This window comes from Notamacropus eugenii, chromosome 3, assembly GCF_028372415.1.
Source record: "Notamacropus eugenii isolate mMacEug1 chromosome 3, mMacEug1.pri_v2, whole genome shotgun sequence".
In the NCBI taxonomy this organism is placed as follows: Eukaryota; Metazoa; Chordata; class Mammalia; order Diprotodontia; family Macropodidae; genus Notamacropus; species Notamacropus eugenii.
The window spans coordinates 246,186,733-246,210,655 of record NC_092874.1 but is presented as its reverse complement, the minus strand read 5'-3'; the positions used below and the strand labels follow the sequence as shown (position 1 = coordinate 246,210,655).

Sequence of the window (23,923 nt, the reverse complement as noted above, 5' to 3'; positions counted from 1 at the left end):
GATTATTGTGTTATAAGAAATGATGAGCAGTCAGATTTCAGAAAAACCTGGAAAGACTTACCTGAACTAACGCTAAGCAAAGTGAACAGAACCAGAAGAACATCGCACACAGCAGCAACAACCTTGTGCAATGATCACCTTTGATAGATTTAGCTTTTCTCAGCAATTCCAAAAGTTTAATGATGAAAAATGCTATCTATATCCAGAGAAAAGAACTATGGAGTCTGAATGCAGACCAAAGCATACTATTTTCTCTTTTTTGTCGTTTTTTCTTTCTTGTAGTTTTTCCCTTTTGTTCTGATTCTTCTTTCATAACATGACTAATGTGGAAATATGTTTAAGAAGATTGTACATTTGTAGTCAATATCAAATTGCTTGCCATATTGGGGAGGGGGAAAGGGAGGGAGGGAGGGAAGGAGAAAAAATTTGAAATTCAAATTTATAAAAGTGAATGTTGAAAATTATCTTAACATGTAGTCAGAAAAAATAAAATATTCAGTAAAAAAAGCAAAAAAATATATAAAAGGAAAAAATTAAAAGTATGTAATAACTTGTCACTAGGTTAAGTGTTTCATATCTTTGTGGGTAAAATGATGAAATGTAGGATGAGTGAATGCACACTTGGGTAGATTCAAAATGACTTGAACTATGTGAATTAATTATCAGTTTCACAGGGTCTTGAACATAAGTAATTGTTGAATTAAATTGCAGAGACTGTGGGAAGAAAGGAGAGAAAGGAAGAGCTATAAGGTAGCTAGGAGTTAGATTTCATCAGATCCCTCCCCAAAATTACAGATTTTCAAGAGACCTCAAAAATAATTTAGTTAACAGTCAATAAGTATTCATTAAGGACCTACTATGTGTCAGGCACTGTCCTAAGCACTGAGTATATAAATAAGAAAAAGAAAGAGTCATTGCCCTGTGGGAGCTTACAATCTAATGGAAGAAAACAATACACTTAAAATGAAGCTGAAAAGGAGAGGAGGGGGTGGCTTCCAGAGGGTACCCTGCCCAGTGTGTTCCTGGAATTGAAAACAAGTAGAGCTGTGGATGGAAAATGAAGAATGTGATCAAACACAAAAGGAATCTCTAATAGGAGTATCTGACAAGTGGTCGTCCACCCTCTATATATAGACCCCCAAGGAAGGGGAATCCATCACCTCTTGAGACCGTCTATTCCACTTCATACAGCTTTCATTGTTAGGAAGATTTTCCTAGCATCCAATCTAAATTGATCATATTACACGAACTCAAGGTCTTTCATTATCCTCCATTTTATCAGTATCCTTAAATCATGATGCCCAGAACTGAACACAATCTTCTCCTAACGCAGCCCAAAATTGTATTAGTTTTTTCTTCCATCTCAGTATCTTCATATAAGTCTTCCTATATTTCAAGTTTAGCAGTCCATGGTATGATATTACACTGTGTATTCCTCATATGTGAATCTATTCCATTCATATACAGCAGTATGAAAGGATTGCTTTGCAGCAGTGAAGGCCCAGCTGAGGTTATGAATTTGTAATGGATCCAGTAAATAAAATTTCATGGTTTTCTCTAGCTTCATTCAGCAGCACATGTGTAGGAAGAGCAAAGGCTGTTAGCAGATGGTTGGAATGATCCAAGGTTGAAGCTTGACAGGGCAAGATCTTTCATAGATAAATGAGGCAAGGCCAGAAGGAGAGGTAAAATGACAACAGATTATGATCAGAGAAGGGAATTTTGAAGTTCATAGAATGTTGACCTTGGAAGTGGTGCCTTTGCTTGCAATTTTAAGATGAAAGGCATTACCATCTTTGTGTGTGCCTGAGGTGGAGTAGAGGACTAGGTCATGGGAAATGAGTAAATATTTGGGGGCCTAATGCAATCATCACAATATTGTATACAAACAGTAGTATCCAGAGGATTTTGTTATCTATGCTGAACCCCTATTATATTTGGACCTTTACCTTTGGTAAACATATATCTATCTCCCTATTTCATTCTTCTGTTGATATAAATAACCTAAGGGTCATTGAGATTATGTTGGAGGAAAGTTCTATCAAATCAGTCTTTTTTATAATTAGAGGGAGACTGAGGTTTCTCCCTGGCTAAAATTAGGCATCAAAGCAGTCAGAATTTGCTGTCAAGAGATATGCATTATAGAGACAGAAATAAGTCTACATGGGTAGAGAACATTGACCTTAAATCCTTAACTTACCTTTTATTCTCACTCAAATTTTTTTTCCAGCTAAATCAGAGATGATCTTGGTAGTATTTTATCCTAAATTAGATAGCTATCTCTAATAAGGGACTTTGATCTCCACCCTGACAGAGTACTTGAAAAGGAAAGAACTAATCCTAGCCTGGGGTCACTTAACTTGGCTTTGGTTAATTGGGTGTGGTGGCTATGACTAAAAAATAAATTAATGAAAAAATATTTATTAAGCACTTACTACATGTAAGCACTGAGGTAAGTGCTTGGGATACAATACTTCACAATCCCTGCTTTCAAGGAACTCACATTCTAAAGGGGGAGATAATTCATAAAGAAGACTTCACTGCAAGTCAAATGGTCCTTAAGGTACAGTGGCAAAACACATGTTAATGCATCTTCTTTAGTGCCACTTTCACTGATAAAACTATGTCCATTTCTGAAATTGAACTGTTTGACAAGGTCAAGGATGATAGAGACATGAACTTTCTTTCTGGGTTTTCAGTAGCTTTGCTACTGAGGAGGCAAGCGTTATAGTACCTGCAGATGCAGAAGTAGTTGCCAGGTCATCCCACAAGGGTTATTTCCCTTGATATGCCTATGGTTGCTGAACTAGAAGCAGGGTTGGTGTCTTGAAGAAGAATTGCTATTCCTAACATTCTTGGGCCTGTCATCCTGCCTTCATCAATCACATTTTACTCTATTGCCCTATTCTACCCATCTACCCTTGCAGACTGAAGCTGAGATGGTTAGTGTGGCTCTAAAGAAATGAACCCAGAAGATAGCAGAAGGGAGAAATACCTTGCTGATAAGCAGTAGCACCCAATACAACACTCAATTAAGACCAACAAAGGGATATACTCAATGGAAACATCACAAGGCCAGGACAGCAACACACTTAAGGAGCATGAATAGTTGAGCAGGGAACCAGCAAAGGCTCTCTGCACAGCAATGACCATGTGACTAGAAAAGACTATTCACCACCTCTCAAGAAGAGACCAGCAGGGACTCTTATTATCACAGGAAAAAGTATCTACTGTGAATTTCTTCACATTTTGGTATCTTCCCCTCCCCAAGAAGTTTCATAAAACACCTTCACAATTCTTTCAAGATGGTATCATCTAGAGCAAACATTTCTAGTCACACTTTATAGCTTCACATTCATAAGTGTCATTTTAATGTCTTCAAGTAGAATATTAGAGACTAATAGACACTATGAACTAAGGGTTCAAGTGGAACGGTTCCCCTGTCTCTGATAAGAAAAGTATACTATTATAAAACTGTTGACAAATTGGTTTCACTTTAGGTCTTTTTATTGTTTTCTTGCCAGTTGCATCCAGAAATGCTTTTGTGATGAAATAGTTCATTTGGATCTCAATGCCCTACTTTCTATAGAATTGCTTTTATTTCTAAGACTCTCTGTTGTTTCCAAAAATGATGCTGCTAAATAGTAACTCAGTGTTTGATCAACCAAAGACCATAAGTCACTGGAAGAATGACTATATATTTGACAAAAAGTTATCTGGGAAGTTCTTTGGCAAAAGTTAGGGTAAGACAAGTTTTATACACTATCTACCACAATAAGCATCAAATGGATCACCTAATCACCTAAATATATATATATATATATATATACATATAACCATAACATTTACTTTTAAATTAGAGGAGAATAGAAGCAGGAACCTTTCACAGCTATGACCAGCAGAAGAATTCTCTATCAAAGAAGGTAAAAAGTAAGTTACAAAAGGCAAAATAGGTAATTTTTATTATATTCAAAAGATTTTCACAAAAACAAAATCAGATAACATTATGTAGTAAAAGAATTTTTTTTATTATACAACACTGAAAAAAGTCCAAAAATATCCAATACATACAGGAAATTGACATAATTATGAAAAACTATGATTCATTCTCCAAGTTGGTCAAAGGATATCAATAAATAGCTTTCAGCAGAAGAACTGAGAACTATCAGTGACTACATTTTTAAAATGCTGCTAATCACAAGTAATTAAGAGAAATACAAATGAAAATGATTCTGAGACATCACCTCAGATCTAGAAAATTGGCCAAGATGAAAAAAAAGCAGAAAAAATAAATATTGGAAGACCTCTAGGAAATCTGGCAAAATGATGCAATGTTGGTTGAGTTGCAAAATAATCTGATTGTTTTGGGAAATAATTTAGCATTATTTGAGGAAAATGACTAAATTGTTTACATTTTTTGATCCAGAGATTTCTACACTGATCATATACTTTAAGAAGTCAATGACAGAGATGTTCTACATCAACCAAACTATTTTTATCAGCACTACTGATGGACACACACACAAAAAAAAACTAGAAATAAAGTGGTTGTCCTTTATGTACAAAAATATTTATAGGAGCACTTTTTGTGGTGGCAAAAATAAACTGGAAATGAGGAGAATCAATTGATGAGTGACTGAATGGATGGAATACTATTGTGCTATTAGAAACGAAATAGATTATTTAAAAAGACATGGAAAAACTTATATGAAGTGATGCAGAGTAAGGTAAACAGTACTGGAAGAACAATTTACAAAATGAATGATTTTGAGATCTTTTGATAAAATAATGAAGAATGAAATGCATAGAACTAGAAGAACAATTCATCCATTAACAACGCTGATCAAATGAGATATCTGCAAAAGGCGCTTAGCACACGGATTCCGATGATTAATACATGACCATCATGATGTCAGAGGATCAAAGATGAAACATTCTATCCATTATAGAAAAGTGATGGATTAAAGATACATAAGACCCATATTTTTCTATACAGCTGTTTAGTGAATCTGATTTAACTATGCATATTTGTTACAAGAAATTCATTTTTCTTCTCTTTTCTTTTTTCCAATGGGGGTGAAGTGGGAGGAAAATAAGATAGGTTTCTGCTTATTTTTTTAAATAGATAGGTGGGAAGAATGCTACAGATGTAACAAACTGCTGCATGCTTTTTCAGATAAACTCATTGTACTATTAGTTCTACTTAACAGTTTCCTTACAAGAAACCTTTTACAAAGTAGGAGTAATCTGTAAATGTTTGTGATTTCAAAACAAAATACATCAATAAAACTTTTTTTAAAGTGGGTACCAGCCCTGTCTAAACAAACAACGGCATGTGAATGTAATGGAACATTATTGTACAATGAGAAATTATGAATATGAGAAATTCAGAGAAGCTTGGGAAAACATATGAACTGATGCAGAGTGATATAAGCAGAACCTGGAGGACAATATACATGATGATTATAATAATATAAATTAAAAGAACACTAAAAGGAAAATTAACTAAGAATAACTATCATGGCCAGCTCTGGTTGTGTACAACAGATACCTTCCTCATTGCTCTATCAAAGAAGAATGTTGCATCTCCTTGAGATGAGTCCTTCTCCTGGCTCTTTTCATTTCTTTTCTTTTGTTTGACTGATTTTTTTTTTGTTTGTTTTGGTAATAAAGAACGGTTCAGTTTTGTTGGAAGAGTGACATCTAGAAATGACTAAAATGTAAAAACAAGGAAAATATGGTGTAGCAGGGAGAGTGCTAGATTTGAGGTCAGAGGATCTAAGTTCAAATCCTCATGCTTATTATCTGCCTGAACATGGACAAGTCACTTTAATTTGTCTGATCTTCCATTTCTTTGTTAGTGATAAAAGAGAATTGGACGAGCCCTTCAAGTCATCAGAAATCAACAATCCTTTGAACTTATTTATTCATAGCATACATATATAATAACTAGTATTTATATAGCACTTAAAGTTTGCAAAAGTTTTGCTAATTTATTTGATTTTCACCACAACCCAGCAAGGTAAGTTCTATTATTATCCCCGTCTTATAGATGAGGAAACTGAGACAGAGAGAAGTTAAATGACTTACCTAGAGAATTGTCACAGAGTTAATAGGAGTCATTCAAATACTTTTTAAATAAAATTTCTAGAGTTAGTGAAACGTGAAGATTTTCAGTGATTACTGGTTATTTGACTACTCTCTCTTCAAATAAATATAGATAATATACATATATATATAGCTGGGCATATAGATGATATAGACACATACATACATCATATATCTATATATATATCTATATATATATATATTTGTGTGTGTATACACATATATGATGTAATCCTTATTAGCCTAGTCCAGTTCAGTGATTTGGGCTTGGGAATTAAAATCCAAGAAGAGAGCCTGTCAGTCAATAAACATTTATTAAGCACCTACTATGTGCCGGGATAAATTAGAGACAACAGAGGGAAGATGTTAGCATTAAGAAGAATCAGGAAAGGTTTCTCATAGAAAAGATGAGATTTTAGCTGAGACTTGAAAGAATCCAGGAAGTAGAGTTAAGGAGGGAAAGCATTCCAGACATGGCAGACAGCCAATGAAGAGACACAGAGTCCAGTGAAGGGAGCACTGTGTGCCAGGAATAGCAAGGAGACCAGTGTTACTGGATCACAGAGAATGGGGTGATGGGTGAGGTAGGAGGGATAGTAACCTGTAAGAAGACAGGAAACTTAGGAGACAGCCTGATTGAGAAGGAAGGCCTTTGAATGCAGAAGATTTTATATTTGATCCTAGAAAGGATAGGGAGCTACTAGAGTATTGAAGGGGGTGACATGGCCAAACTTGTACTTTTAGCAAGATTAATTTGAAATCTGAGCAGAGGGTGGACCAGAAAGGGGAGAGATTTGAGGCAGGGAGATCTACTAGCAGGCAACTATAATGGTCCAGGCTTGAGGTGATTAGGACCTGCATGCAGGTGGTAGAAGTGTTTTTGGAGAGAAGAGGGCATGTACAAAGAGATAGTGTGAAGGTAAACTCATAATAGGACTTGGCAATAGATTGGATATTGGGAAAGAAAGAAAAGTCAAGAATGACACCTGGTTTGCAAGGATCACTAGATCATGGTGTCCTTGATAGCAATAGGGAAGTTTGAAAGGGAAGAGAGTTTGGGGAAAAGATAAGTTCAATTTTTTTGGACATGCTGAGTTAAAGATGCCTCCGGGATATCTACTTTGAGATATCTCAAAGGCAGTTGGAGGTACTTAGGAAAGTGATTCAGGCTAGATAAGTAGATGTGAGAATCATTAGCATAGAGATAATGACTGAAAATATACAAGCTAAAAAGATCACCATGTGAAATAGTACAGAAGGAGAAGGTGTAAGAGCCACAGTCAGCTATCAAACTGATGTTCCTAAAGCCCAGACTTGACCCCCCCCACTCAATAAACTCCAATGGCTCCTTATTATCTCTAGGATCAAACATAAACCCTTCATTAGATTGGACCCAATACCATTTAAGCACCATATCTCACCACATAATCGTCACAGATTTTAAGCAATTTTTTTTTTTTTTGCAAAAAAGTGGGGTATGACCATTATGTGAAACTCAAGAAATTTTTGTGCCGGTATTCCTTAAAAATCATTTATTACTAAACTGTATCACTGGCAGACGAACTGTACAGTTTAGCTTGTTCAGGAAGATGCAAGTCTTACCATATCATGTGACTTACTCATGGCATCTTCTCCTGCCCGCCCTTCTTCCTTTACACCTATGACTCTTCTTTGGGTTGAGTGACATTTTGGTTAGTACTACAGCACTCTAAACAAACCACACAAATCAGCTATGGAAATATGCTAACAATGCACATGCCTTGAGAATGTCAGAGATAAATGAGTATCCATATGCCACTAGGGAAGACATTGCTGCTCTGTTTACCTTTCAAGCCACTTGATGAACAGAATTATACCATGTAATGATTACGCAATAAAACGTTAGAAACCAATTTTTGAACTGAAAAAAGGGCAGCAGAGGATTATGCTGTGAAGGCACTTAACATCAGTTAGCTTTTACAAAGATATATTTACTTTCAAGATATAGCAAGTATAAAGTACAAACATTTTCCTCAGTACCTCAAGGATTTAATCTCCCCAGCACCCCCTGGAAGGTCGCCACCTCCTCACCCCCACCCCAAGGGAGTAGGCTCACATTTAGCTCACTTGTACACAGTACTGACCTCATCAAATTCAAGTTCAAAATCAGCAACACAAGGCGGGAAGGGGTGGTAAGTCTTTTCTTGGCTTCAGCTGAGTTGGGTTCCCAAGGTTATGACTTTCCCTTTGGGGCATTGATGTAGCCCTGCTGACTGTAAACCTGCAGTCTAGAACATCAGAGTTCCACTTTCCTTCACAAGATAATTGAAACTCACAAGATAAAATGTTCCCCTCCCTTCACCTAGAACATAAATGAACAAACACAGAAGCCAAGGACTCTGGTCCATTTCTTAGAACTTCAAAGCTAGATGACTGCGTAGCATTGTGTATAGAGAGCCAGTGCTGATGTAGTCCAGAATGTGAGGTACTTTCCAGGTTTTACTTGAGACTTGTACTAACATGAGCGCCTAATTTTTTCAGGTCAATTGGCTCACCATCCCCACTCTCTGATATGCAAGGATGAGAAAGTCCCATCCAAGGCCGTGCCTCCCTGAGGATGTCTCGCCAAGAGGAACTAGATTAGGGAGTTTAAGAAATAATCTAAAAGTGTTCTCATGGAAATGACCTTGGTTGCTTGAATGTTCTCACAATGAACAATTCTGCTTGCTTGCCTGTAATAACCTATATAAATCTTGGCTATCCAGTCAATAAATGAGAGCTGTCCTTTACAACTCTTCGCCTGGCCCCATGTCTACTTTTCTTTCACGATCTCTCAGCAATCACAATTGGCAGCCCCCGAGGCCATCCCAGGGCAAGTGGTGCCCAGAACAGGGACTACACTACTGGGACTAGTGCCTGATTGCCATCAGCGGCAGGTACCTGAGAGATCGCCCTTGAAAATCGGTGCCCGGACAAAGCAAAGGTAAGGGCAAAAACTACTCCTCATCAGGGAGGGCTTCTTTGAGTCAGTCACCAGGCTTACCAGGGTAGGGCACACGAAAGAAAACAGAAGCAGGAACTAGTTTGCAACAGTTTGTAATTTTAAAAGAAAAAGCTGGAGAAATGAAAGTAACAAGGGACTCACACATTCAAAAGATAAATTCGGAGAATAAGATTTAAGGGTCCTAAAGAAAATAGTCAAAGAGAGAGGTTTATTGATAACAACATCACAATTGGAAGAATTTCTCAGCTGTGTGGGAAAATGTTGTCCATGGTTCCCAAAAGAAGGGACTATAGACCCCAAAAAATGGGAGACTCAAAAAATGGGTGCTCAAATGAGTATTATAGGGAGTTCGGTCCTTCAGTTTTCCCTGTAACAGCATTTTCTATTTGGAGTATTCTCCAGGCATGTTTACAAAAACCTGAGGAGATGCCCTTGGTCAATAAAGTTTTAAAAACAGACTCTCTGGTGGGGACAGAAGAAGATGAGGAAGGAGAGATTTCAGAGAAAACAGGACAACTACATATAGGTGAGGGAACTTTTCCCACTGCTCTCCCTCTAAATCAATTGAAATCTTCAGTGTGGGAAAGACAGACACAAAAACACCAAGAAAATATAGTGCAGGTAGCCATTAGGAGAGCAGCTGCAAAAAGGGGAAGAGATTCCACATGAAATGAGACTAGCACTACCAGTTATAGAGATACCAGATCCAAGTAATCACCAGCAAGTAATAAGAGAACATAGGGGACTTGATCTGAAGTTGTTTAAAGAACTAAAACAGGGTTCTGTAAATTATGGGCCTAATATTCCATATATTCAGTCACTGCTCGAGTCCATTTCACATACAGCTTTAGCCCCTGCAGACTGGCATGCATTAGCAAAAACTGCTTTAGAAAGAGGAGACTATTTAACATGGAAATCAGAGTTTTACGAGTAATGTTCTGATCAGGCGAAGAGAAATCATCAAGGGTATGTCAATGTAACTTTTGGGCAATTAACTGGTACAGGAGATTATACAGACATAGGTCATCAATTAAATCACCCCCTTGATGCCCACGACCAAGTTAGGCAGGGTGCCTGTGATGCATGGCTAAAAATCCCCGGAAAGGCTGACCGTACCACGCCATTTACAAAAATAATTCAAAAACCAACAGAACTATTCACAGACTTTTTGGATACACTTACCTTAGCTATTCAAAGAAGTGTTAATGATGCACATACTGTTCAAATACTATTGCAAAGATTGGCTATGGAAAATTGCAATGAGGATTGTAAAGCAGCCCCAAAGGGTGGACACCCTAACATGACCATAGTGGAAATGATACAAAGAACTAATTTGATGGGCACCACTCATTACCAGGCAGCAGTGATGGCAGCAGCAAAGGTTAATGCCTCCCAAAGTAAAAAGAAATTAGTCCTGTGCCACAATTGTGATCAGTTAGGACATATGAAAAGAGAGTGTGGACAATTAAAATTAGAAAAGTCTCAAGAACAAGATTCAAAGCCTTCTACCCCCTTCCCTAAATGTCACAGAGGAAGACTTTGGGCATCAGAATGTCACTCGCAATATATTGGATTTGGCAAGCAGATATCGGAAAGCTTCAATCGTCCAGCTCCGGCCCCAACAAACAATAGGAGCTGCTCTATCTTTGATCCCTCTGGTCCATGTTCCAAAACAACAAGAAGTGATTTAATTCATGCCACCCCAGGCAGTGCTGGACTTGATCTACCATCCAGAGTTTCATATAAAATAATGGCACATATGGGTGTGAGGGATTTACCTACAGGAATTTACGGACCTCTCCCACAAGGGCATTTGGATTGATAATTGGGATGAGTTCTATCTCTGTCCAAGGCCTTTTAGTTATACCTGGAGTGGTTGATGCAGATTATACAGGAGAAATTATGATCCTTATACAGGCCACACAGCATTCAGATATTTTTATAAATAAGGGAGAGAGAATAGCACGATTAATAATAATAATAGGATATCAAAATACTGAAAAAGTTAGCTGCTCATGTTAGTACAAGTCTCAAGTAAAACCTGGACAGTTCCTCACATTCTGGACTACATCAGCACTGGCCCTCTACAGTGTGACTCACCAGGAAAGAAGGAATCTCACTGAAGGCAAAGAGCTTGGTCGAGGCTGGTAGGTCAAGGTTGATTCAGGTCTTTCTGAAGACATTCCTTATTCCAGTTTTGCAAGTCAATTGAAAAAGACTCCTCCTAACCTCAGCTTTAGTTGACTAGAACCCATTACAAAATGTCCATGGGCACTCTTGAAGTGTCTGAGACATTTCTATTTCACCTTCTCTTGACTCTCCAGAAAGCAAATCTCATAACAGTGCCTGACAAATAACAGTTGCTTAATAAATGCTTGTCAATTGATTGACCACTATAAATTCACATATTAGGGAGGATTGATTGATTGCTGATAAATTCACAAACTAAGAGAAATAATTTTTTGCCAGACTATATGTTTGAATTTGGGATTCTAAAACAATGATCACCTCTTATTATTTGTCCTTCATTCTCAAAGAGGACTATGATATCAGTTAGATGATGCCATGACTTGCAAGTGAACTGGATTTAAGTGAGGGAGATCTGGGCAAAGTTACTAGCCTCACTTTCTCCTCTAGAGCCATCTGGGTCCAGTAGCAAGATATAGATCAGGACAGCTGAAGATGGTTCCAAATGGTCACCCTACCTCTAAGTCCAACAATGACCCTGCCACACACAAGCAAAACTCACCACCATCACATCCCTTACATCCAAGCATCAGCTGATGTGAAATTAATTCATTTTACTCTTAGACCGGTGTGACAAAAACACTTGAAATTCAGCTTGTGATGTATTAATTCTATGGAATGATTTTCCTTCTTCCTATTTCTAGTTGTTTCACTGCAGTTTGGAGAGAATAATCTGAAGTATTAAATCTAGGGGAAACTTTAATCTCAGGTCCACATATCTTCTCAATTCACTCAGCCTTGCCAGTCAGATCTGTGTTACCAATAAAACTGCATTTATAAACCTTGATATAATCAGTAGGGAAAGCCACTCCAACTGTTGAGGTTTAGGGGTGCTGGGACTCTGAAACAGCAACACAGCAGATCCTGCCCAAATGAATTCGATCCAAGCCAAAGAAAAAGTTTATTAAAAATCTGCCATATTGGGTGGACCCTTAAGCAATCTGAGCATTTGTATGGCTAATGCCAGAGGATCAGACTGAAGCCTTTGTAATGCTAACATAAGCAGGCTAGATGGAAGCTGAGCATTTGTGATGCTTGTATCGACAAGTGAGCCAGAATGACTCTGAATTCTTTCATGGAAACAAGATGTATCCTATATGTATCTTATATACAGAAACAAGATATATCTTATATACAGAAAGACTGAGGGAGGGATGTAGGGGTAGCCATGTTGCCTGGGGGGTCTGGAGGAGGGAGAGTCTAGGGAGTGTCTTGATGGGAGTGCCCAGTAGCCTGGGGTGCCTAGAAGTTGAATCTAGGGAGAATCTTGATCGGAATGGCCAATATTATGGGGTAAATAAAGGTCAAATCTTGGAGGATCTTGATGGGGTGACTAGAGGTCAGATGCCAGGAACTAAAAGAATGTGATTTTGATAGGATCAAAGGTGGAAAGTAGCCAAAGGAAATCCAGAGGTAACAGAGATTTGGGTATAGCATTAATGAAGATCTTATGACCTCAAGCAAACACCAGATCACATGGGAAAAATTCAAGGAGAGTTCAAGGGACTCCCAGAGACTATACCCCATCACAACCATTTGGTCAAAAAGAAAAATTGTCTGTATGTGACCATGGTGGAAATAGACAGCTTGAAATTTTAAGGACCAAAAGTTTCCTTTGATATCTTATGAGTTGCCTAGGTCCCTTTGTCATTCCTGTTCAGGTCTTGTGGACCAGTCACATGCTTTACAGACAGATCTGGTAGTTGTCAGAAAGGCTATGATTCTATCAAGTTCCTCACAAAGTTTCTGTCAATGAAAACTCTATAAACTTAACGTTGCCAGTTATTTCCCAGACCCCTACGTTCCAGCTGTTACTGCAAAGCAATGAAATCCAGACTTCTTGGGAAGCTGCTGAAGGGGAGAGTTGGAGGAGCTGTTTTTCGCTTGTTCCTCTTGGTTCTGGAAGGGTGAAAGTGTATTGGTTCAGCTGCAGACTGATTAGGTCTTAAATGACGATATAGCTCTGAAGACCCCAAGGTTATCATTTTTTGCTTTTGTTTTGGGGTTTGTTTGTGGTTTGTTTTGTTTTTGTTTTTGTTTTTTTTTTGAGATTCATTTGGGAGGTTTTTTTGGTTTGGTTTTTGAAGGGGAAAGTTGTCTATGAGGTGGGAAAGTACAGAAAAATAGGTTTGGGGGAGTCACTATGCTTTATTTGAGCTTACTTTGTTTTCATTAACAATCAACAGCAGGTCTCAGATTTGAGTCTGTAGGACATTCAATGATTGAAGAATTAACTAAGAAATAGCACCAAGGGACAATCACTTGGCAGCTTTCAATTCATTCAAGGCAACTAACTTTGAATGTTGCCTGAAGGGTCAATTTTTAACTCAGTGGGAGGGAAGACCAGGAGGTCTCATATAAGAGAAAACGATTTGACTTGATTTTTAATGGACCATTAAGTAAACTCAGGGACATAACTCCAGGTTCCATTGGTATGGGCTTGGTTTTCAAATCAACAAAAGAGAGGAAACCTTTTCTAAAGGTTTTGATGTGGATGTAGTTTTTTGGTTGACGATAGGTTACCTCCAGTTGGCCCCAACGGATGAAATTCAATGATCGAACAAATTCTTAAAGAGTTTCACTATGTTTTTGCATGGATGAAATGACTTGCATGCAGTAGGTCCTTCATAAAAGCTAAACTGAATTAAAAATGTAAATACTCTAGGAATATAATTAGGATCAGTCAAATTTTCCTGTTTTGATTTAGCGGATCTTGAAACAATTTATTCAAACTGACTTCATTAATAAAACAGACAAAAAGAAATGAGCACAGTATACATACATATATTTAAGAGTAAACTTAAAAAGAAAGATAGAAAATTACAACACTATTACTAAGTTGAAATGTTACAGTACTATTACTAAGTCAAACCTATACAATTTTCATTAGATCTTTTCTACTACTGGCTGCATGTCACTTAGAAGGACAGTGATACTGAAAGAGACAAAGAGGTCCTGATAGAGGTTAATGTCTCTTCTCTATTCTCACTGTAGGTTAAAGTAACAAAAAGTGCTGTGTACCTGCTAAACATCCTACACTATGATCAGTGCTAAAAGAAATACAAATTAAGTATAGCAGACTTTAGCATAGTTGAAAGAGCCTTGGCCCTGTATAGGCAGCTTGGAACATTGGAAAAGACCACTGGCTTTGGAACCAAGTCCCAGTTCTACTACTTAATACATGTCATCTTCAGCAAGTCACTTAATGTATTTCACCACTTGATCGCTGCCACCGTATAATCATAGCTCCCTATTTTTAATCCAAAAATTGGTTTCTAACCTTTCATCACTTAATTGTCCGCATGGTATAATTCTGCTCGTCTTACTGCTAAAAAGGTAAAAACAGAGCAGCAATGTATTCAAGGGTGGCATACGAATCTGCTTTTATCTCTTGGGCATTACCAGCCACGAGGAGCCAGGAGCCAGGAGCCTAGAATTCTCAATTCATGAGCATTGTCAGTATTCAGTTTAAACATATATTCACAAGTATTCTGTGCATCCTAATGTTGCACCAAAAACAGTTTAGTAATAAATGATTTTTAAGTAAAATTTAAGTAAAAAATGATTTTTAAGCACAGTTTTTTAAAGCTTCACATAATGATCATGCCTCACTTTTTTTTTGCAAAAATGGTCATAAAATCTGCAACAATTATCAAGCGAATTGCAGTATCTAACCTCAGTTTCCCCATATGTAAAATAAGGGTATTGGATTAGATCCCCCTTGAAGTCCTTTTTTGTTCTAAATCTAAGAAACAATAAAAAGTAGACTTTGCTTCAATTTCTCCTCCTCCCCTCCCCATTCTGTTACTATTTCAGTGAGTTTCCAGTTTCTTCATCTATGCAGTAGCTTACCTTAGAAAGTGGTAGTATCACATTCAATTTTGAGGGTTGGGAAGGGAGATTAAATCTGTGATTTCATTGGTGTGAGGAAGCTCCCTCAACCAATACTAATTGGTAACTGTTCAACAATTTTTATTCTTGGGGAATTACTTAATGAACCAACAGTTTGTGGTTTGCCCAAACTCAATTCTTACTGGTCTTTGAGATCTGCTCCCTATTCACTACTCCACATTGCCTCTAACTAATGTGATAGTATATATAAAATGTTTATGTAATATAAAAGTAAAGTATTGTTTTACTATACCCTATGAGCACCACAGAGATAATTCAAGATTATAGTTAATGGTTCTTCTGTAAGCCTGTATAAGGAACAAAGGAGAAAGAGATAAAAGCCAAAAGTTTGGCAGTTTAGGATTCCCCCCACAGTTTATAATAAAGGGGAAAGATTCCAAAAGAATGTTTATGTGAGTAACCAAGAAGACCTATAGGGTTCTCATCTATAGCTCAAAATTTTATTTTTAAAATTTTCTCCTTTCACTATTTAGACATCTCAGTGTTTCAGTTCAAGGGTAGGTTTGAGTCTGAGATCTTTGTCAACTCTGGGCAAGTCACCTAACCTAACTCTTGTTTCCTCAGCTGTGAAATGGGGAGAGTATCTGCACTACCCTCTTTCCTAGAACGTAGACAAGTACGGCATTGAATGGAGAAGCATGGATGTGCTGCAATCTACATCCTTTGAAAGAATGCCCACCTACAATAAGTTCACAGAATCAACAGAGTATCTTAGTACCCAATTTTACAAGCTTTCAAGCATTCCATGAATGTGAATAATTATTATTATTTATTTTTGACAATGTTTTCCTTTACCTACTTAGAACAGCAAGTTCCCAGCTTGCAAATCAGTTGTTCCAAAAGCTTGTTTGTAAGCCGGGCTTTTATAATCAAAAGTATTTTCCCCCAAAGAAACAATGCAATAAATTGTAGCTGAGTTCCCAGGCCAGCTCTTAAAAATCAATTTTACCCAAAGTACAGTCCAAATACTGCAAATATGCAGTAAAAAGAGTCCCATCATAACATATATAACATCTATGGCCTCTGCCTTTTTCTTTTAAATATTCTAAAACACATTTAAACATTCTAAAATATCAAAAACAATTACAAATCAATATGTAGCCTCAGGGACCCCAACATGACTGACTTGGCTTCCAGCCTGGATCCACTTGGGAAAGCCAGGAGTTTATCTTGGGTCACACCCATTGCTTAATACCCTGTACAAGCCACTGGAAGTTTAGAGAAGGGAAAGGAGGAGTCGGGGAGGGTTGAGGAAATTCTTGCCTGAAAGCTGGAGGGACATTGTGAGGATTCAGATCCTAAATATCCTTCAGGACCTTCCTTAAATCCCACCTTTTCAATAAAGCCTTCTGTGGTTACTGAAACCCTCATTAGCCTCCCTATCATCTGAATTTATATCACCTTTATAATTTGTATGTACTATACAATTCATTACTTAGAGCTGTTTCATAATGTAAAAAGTTGCCACCTCAGCTAGTGAGATTCCTGTCATAAAAGTGTTCATGTAGAGCTGTTAGGGGAGTGGACAGAAATCCTAAATGAGGTGAAGATTGAATTAGAATCTAGATAATCTCTAAGGTCCTGTCTCATCCCCTGAAAGCCCATGATTCTGGGTTTCCCAGAGTAGGGGCTCTCCTAGAACCTGCAAGTATGGAAAGTAACCAGAGTGCTGGGCAGGGAAGCCAGAGGAAAGAGTGTCAAATTGGAGCCTGTTGGACCTGTTCTAATATCATCTCTTCTTCTTTTCTCCCTTTTCCTATCTTTTCCTCTTGCCTCTACCCCTCCTCTTTAAAAAGTCGCTGATCTGATTAAAGAAATTGATACTAAATTGTGAGCGACCCAATCAGGTGTCTTCCCAGACCTGTTGACTTATCCAGAAGAATCTCTAATTAGTGGACTGTGGTCGATAAATAAACATATATGTGTGTGTACATATATACACATGCACACATGTATATTACATATATATGTATTAGCTTTCTGATTCTTTGGTCACTCTATGTACTACCCTTCCTCACTCCCAAACTACTCAGCCCAGGTGCAAAATGGGAGTGGGGGGTGGAACCAGTATATTTTGTAGCACGCACCCACACAGCCTACACCCAACCCTCCCTCCTCCGCGTGTCACCTTGCACCCCCACAGGGCTCAATGAAAAAGGAAGAGTCATTGCGGGGGGGGGCGTGTGGGTTGGGGTTATTCAAATTCAAATGGAGAATCCTGGAATGCTGAGAACGCATACCGTACCCGTATTTAAAATAATGACCAGAGTGTCTCCAGGTAATTCCCAAAGCTGAAAATTTATGAATTGAGTCAACTACTCCCCACATTCACCATCTAAAGCCTCCCCGAATGATCTTTTTTCTTCTGCATGCGCTACCAAAACAATTTCGAAATGTGCAAAACATTTTGTATATAGAGTACAGCGAAAATTAAAAAAAAAAAAGACCTCACAGTTGGCATCTTATTTTGCTACGCCCGGACACACAGAATTTGGTGATGCCGGGCTGTGCAGCAATACAGTAGAGTGGGGGGACGGGAGGGTGGGGGCGGAGGGGAGACTTTTCTTTAGGTTAGATTTAGAAAAGGTTCCAGGAAACCTGAGAATCGTGAAGGGTGGAAGCAGCACAGAGGTGGTCAGCACGCTTCCTCTAGGAGACAAAAGAGATAGCTACCAGGAAATTCTAGACCCCATCCAGCAGTTGCGTGTATCCACTCTTAAGTGAGTCAGGAACATGCTCTAATGTTTCTTGGAAAATGGAGTGGAGTTTTACGAGTCACTAGGAAGCCTCGCTGAGTTCATGGAGCCCCCCTGCCCCCCAGTTCACTGTCCCTCCGGCTCTCGGTCCCCGTCAGTCCCGCAGCATCTAGGAGCAGGGCGGATAATGATTATGGGACTTGCGAGGACCACACATCGATCCAACCACAAGTTGCTGGCTTCTTTCCTCCCGCTGCCAAAACACGCACGTTAGGGCATCTGTCTCCGCAGTGTGGCCCGGGCCGGCGCAACCCAGGGAGCAGGGCTGCGGCCGAGCTGCCTGTGCATGACAGCACGGAGCCCTTCGGCTGCCTTTCCCTCCTCCTCCTCGCCCAGCTCCTGCAGAAACTTGCACAGGTGAGACAGCCGGCGCCCGCGAGCCGCAGGAACCAAGGAGGAAGGCTGGAGAGGTGTGTGTGGAGGGACAGGGGGGAGGGGCAAGTCCTGGCGGCGGAGCTCCCGACTGGACAGTGGAGACGTCGCTCAGAACCGACGGGGCGGGGCCAGCCGGCAGCCTCTCCCAGTCTCGGGCTACAAGAGGTGTCCCCGAGCGGCAGTTGCTCCCGGAGCTGCAAGCGCCTGGGCCAGGGTAAGGGCACCGCTGCCGCAGCTGTTGGGAGCATTGCGGGAGACTGGGGCGGTGGGGGGGAAGTCCGGGAGGACAAGACTGCTGGGGCGGTGCCAGCTAGATCCCCACGCTCACTCGCGAAGTAAAGCGGATGGAGGATGTTCTTGAACCAAACTTGTAAGGTCGCGGAGAGTGGAGCAGGGAGCAAACGTTTATTGAACTGAATTGCATTTGGATTGATGCGATTGAGCTGACCTGAACTGAGTTGAACTGTACTCACCTTATCTGAATCGAACTGAACTGAATGCAGCAGAATTGAATTGAATTGAAAGCCACTGAACTGAATGGTTGAATGATGCTCTTAGTGCGATCTGAGCTCGTGGCCATGGGCTGCTAACTTTCCCCCTCTTCTCCCGTATCTTCTAGACTGACTTTTATTATTATTATTAATTTACTGTAGCAATTTCATCCTAGAACATGGATCTTCCTTTGTACCTGTTCGTGGGATTCTTGGTGTCTTTGGTGACAGCGCTGGACTTCACATATCATCACCAAGAAGAGATGGAAACTTTTTTGAAGAATGTTGCCCAAACCTACGATTCTATAACTCATTTACACAGTATCGGGAAGTCGGTGGCAGGTAGGAGTCCACCATACTCATCCTCTCGTCCTTTTAGACAGTCTCCATTCCAAACCCTCCCCATCCCTTGTCTCCAAAAAGGAAATCGATCTGGTCCAACTTGACAAGAATGAATATGTAAACGAATTGTAGTTTGTATCAGACTGTGAAATGTTTCTTGTTAGTTGTCTTGGGGGCAGATGTCAGTGGCTCAGTTCCCTGTCGCTAGTCCCCTTTACCGTTCCGGTCCTAATCAGAGCATCTTTTTTGCTGAAGTTCTCCCAGTGGAGTAAGTGTACCAATAATTTGTTTTCTGTTTCCGTTGGCTTATTTGAATAGAACCCTTGATATGAAAAGGAACTCAAACTTTCAGTTCCTGTTTAAATTTAGAGCATTAGATTAATTTATGTCAGCAGTACTCCTGTTTCATGTATTACTTAATTAGCCTGATGTTCTAAAAATTATTCAAGGAATCCGGATGAGAAGTCGATAATGTGCTCCACAAAACCTGTTTTTAGAATAGCCTGTTTATAAAGGCAGGGGCCACATCATAATGTGTACCTCACATTTGTAGAATTGGGGGAGAGGGGTAATTGTGCTTTTTACTTTCTATTAGGATTACTGACTTAAAGTTGGAAGGGAACTCAAAGGCAGTATATTTCAATTCCATCATTTTTTAAATAAGGAAAGTGAAGCCAAGGGAAGGGTAAATGACTTGCTTCAAATCACATAGTGGCAAAGTCAGGTTCTCCAACTCCAAAGCACTCTTTTCACTAAACTATTCTGAAACAGACTTTTGGCATTTTCACATCATTAATTCTATGGGATCAATGTAAGGTTAATTTGAGCCACAGATTATAAGTGATTTATTTAAGACTGCCCAGGTCTTGGTAGCATCAAAGCCATCCTTGAGCTAGAGATGGAAAGGGTCTCAGAGGCCATCTAGTTATTTTGTGTGTGTTTGGGGGAGTCAATCAGGGTTAAGTGACTTACTCAAGGTCACATACCTAGTAAGTGTAGAAGACCAGATTTGAACTCCAGTCTTCCTGACTCCAGGGCTGGTGCTCTATCCACTGTAACACCTAGCAACACCACAACTTTTTTTAAGGATGAAGAAACTGAGGCCCAGAGAAATTAAGGGATTTACTTGCCCTAAGTCAAGTCAACAATACATATCTGATGCAGGGTTTCAATCCAGATCTCTCAATGCCAACTGGATCGTCACTATAATTTACTGGATTAGAGCCCAGGATTGTTTTACTCCCAGTTTAAGGGATTCCTCTTGACTACAAATCAGATCATTGTTTTAAATAATAATAGTCTTTAACCCAGTTGATGATCTTAATACCCTAAAATTAGAGGTTTCCAAAGTTTAATGTTAAAACCAAGTTTCTTATTAGAGTATTTGTTTTTTCACCAGCGCTTCACCTTGTCGGGAAAGATATGATACAGCAGAAGGAACCTTAGATTTAGTTAGAAGACCTGAGTTCAAATTCTGCTTTTACATGTTGTTGTGTCTGACTCTTGGTGCCCCTATTTGAGGTTTTCTTGGCAAAGATACTGGAGTGGTTTGGCATTTCCTTCTCCAGCTTATTTTACAGATAAGGAAACTGAGACAAACATGGTTAAATGACTTGCCTAAGGTCACACAGCTAATAAGTGTCTGAGGTTAGATTTGAACTCCGATTCTTTTGACTCCAAATCCTGCATTCTGCCCACCCAGCCACCTAGCTGCAGGGTCTGCCTCTGCTACTTGTTACCTGAGTATTTCTGGTCAAGTCACTTGGGCTTTAATTCTTCATCTGTAAAATGAGAAAGTTGGACTTCAGGTCCCTTCTAGTTTTAAATTCTGGATGCATAAAATTTGTATTTGGTTTTTTTGCATTTCAGATTCTTATAATTTCAACATCTCTTCCCCCCCCAAAAAAATTTTAAGATAACCTTGTTTTTAAAAAATACAATTAAATATATACATATGGCTATGTAATATAAATTAAAACTACTAGGTTATATATACAATGTTACCTGTTTCAGCAGCATTATTGCCAAAATGCTTATTACTATTCTTTATGGCTAAATAATCCATGTTGGGGTTATTCTCTAGCACAGTATAACATTGTGAAAGTTGGATTCCCAAGAGACCATTTTTTTTGAATCTAGTTAAACCTTTTCTTCCCTTTCTAGTGTTTAAATAACCCTAACAATATTTCAAACTTTTACTTGACAACAAATGAGGAAGTTAGCTAGAATTACCCAGTGTTCTTCTAGCCTCAGCTACAAATTGTTTTGGTTTTGAAGTATGAAAAACTTGGGGTTTTGTTTTGCTTTCAATAGAGAAGTGCTTGTGTGAGACAAAAGCTGAGGATTTCTATCCTTTACTGAACTGGCGCTTCTGATAGCTGGCTTGATATCAAACCACATTCACAGTGAAAAGAGGACCAGACACTTTTTTTTGGCTTGTGTACACCCTTGTGGTTGGTCAAAAGACAAAGTTATCCTGTAAAGGGAAATAACAGCTGACCCTTTCAGAAGTGACTGGTTAAAGAAAGAGAAATCCGGATTCTCAGTCCTTTGCTAGCAAGACACTTTGTGGTGGAAAAATAAATATTGGTAACGGCAACAATGATGATAGAATTGCCAAGTTGTTGCTGCGTATTCACATAAGAGCGTGTCCCTTGATGTTAATACTTTGTACTGGATAAGCATTTTTTACTGGCCTTCTGGCCTCCTATATATGGTAAGAATGCATAGCAGTGTACATTCAAGTATTTTATAGGATGAGTGGTAGATAGTATGGCACAGGTAATATTGAACCAAATTGGGGCACTGTTACTATTTAACACAGTCATGTGATTTGTAGTCAGGAGGAATCCCTTAAACTAGGAGTAAAACAATCCTGGGTTCTAATCCAGTAGGTCACAGTGACGTGCACTGGCTCTGGAACTGGGATGTGGGTTTGAGTCCTGCATCAGATGGGTATTTCCCCTGTGACCTGCTGCAAGTAAGTCCATTGACCTTCCTCAGTCTCAATTTCTTTATCCTTAAAAAAAAAAAAAAAAGTGGAGCAGCTAGGTGGCGCAATTCATAGAGCACCTGCCCTGGAGTGAGGAGTATGGAAGTTCAAATCTGGCCTCCAGCACTTACTGGCTGTGTAACTCTGAGCAAGTCACTTAAACCTGATTGCCTCCCCACCCCCCCACCCCAAAAAAAAAATAGTGAACGAATGTAAAGTCAAGAAGACTTGAGTTCAAGTCCTGCCTCTAAGAACATACTGACAGTGTGATCCTAGCAAATAACTTATCAGTAGTCCCAGCAACACTCTACTATGAGTGGCAGAGCAGATACTGCTCTGAATTGATAGAGGGAGTTTCTTACAGCAATTAAACCTCAGATTAGTTAAAATTTACTTTTAAAAGATGATTCTTGATAGGAAGGGCAATGAGCTGCTGAAATGGGCTTAGAATCAGAAGACACGGAGTTTATCATATTTGTCACAGATTTATGCCAATTTTTTTTTTTTTGCAAAACAAGTGAGTTGCAACTTTATGTGAAGCTTTTTTTTTAATTGTGCTGGTATTACTTAAAAATCATTTACTACTAAACTATCTGTGATACAAGATTAGTATGCACAGAATACTCATGAATATACATTAACATTGGGAAGATGCAAGTCTTACCCTATTACGCAACTTACTTATGGCAGCTTTGCTTGCGTGCCTTTCACCCGTGACTCTTCTTTGGGTGGAGTGACAATACCATGAGTACTTGTACTCATCGCTCTTGCACTGCCCTGAACAAACCACACAAGTCAGCTTTTGGAAATATACTGACAATACAAGTGGGCTGAGAATTCTAGGCTCCCAGGCTCATAAAGAGCTTATCCATATGCCACTGGGGAATACATTGCTGCTCTGTTTACTTTTTAAGCAGCCTGACAAACAGAATTATGCCCATTTTTAGATTGGAAAAAAAAAGTGTGGTGATTATTCAGTGAAACATGGTAAATCTTTCCATAGATAACTTGCTAGTTATGTAGATTGTAAGGAAATCAACTGACCTCTCAGAGCTTCAGTTTTCCTAATCTGGAAAATGGGTATAATATCATGCCACCTATCTCACAGAGTAGTTGTTTTTTGTAAACCTTGAAACTCTGTGGAAATGGGAGTTTTCATCCAAGAAAGCTATAGACCAAACTTAGAGGCATATCTAAATAAAAATAGAATCTCATTAAAGTGATGAGCAGAGAGTTGGGGAAATTCACAATATTTCATATGTGTATGTATATATGTATATGTATGTATATATACATATACACATGTTTATAGTTATCCCTTCCACATGAGGGGAGGAGTTAGGGGTATGGCACCTCCCCCCAGTCAGAAAAATCCATTTTTTGACCCTCCCTTGTTACCAGAGAAGTCTGAATTTTTTCTTTTTCTTTTATGGGGTGTTTATAGTACCTTATTGTAAAATTTGGGTTATGTATTTGGTCATAGGCTCCGTGTGTTGCCTGCTGGTCTTCATGTGTTATCTGCAGCTTCTGTAAAACTCCCCCAAAAAAATCCCATTTAATTTCTTGTGCCTATCCACGATATATCAAAATCGCAATGGGGAAAGTCAGCAATATGAAAGGGATTCCTATACATACATATGTATATATAATTTCTATCTCTATATGGAAATACTCATACAATTTCTATCCCCTCTAGTGTACTGTCCTAAAGAGCACT

General features: G+C 39.0%; 1 protein-coding gene across 4 annotated transcripts in view; it reads left to right on the top strand.

Moving 5' to 3' along the window:
• The first annotated feature begins 8,865 nt into the window (after positions 1–8,865).
• The window catches only part of CPM (carboxypeptidase M), a 92,436-nt gene continuing 77,378 nt past the window's right edge, over positions 8,866–23,923 (top strand). Inside the window, exons 1-2 of one of the 4 annotated variants that reach the window (XM_072655336.1) lie at positions 8,866–9,070; positions 19,049–19,214. In XM_072655336.1, coding sequence (XP_072511437.1) covers positions 19,052–19,214 — 163 coding nt within the window. In that variant the 5' untranslated portion in view covers positions 8,866–9,070; positions 19,049–19,051. Of the gene's footprint in view, positions 9,071–18,514; positions 18,596–18,650; positions 19,215–23,923 lie in introns of those variants that run through there. The other 3 variants (XM_072655337.1, XM_072655338.1, XM_072655339.1) reach the window with 3 other exon arrangements.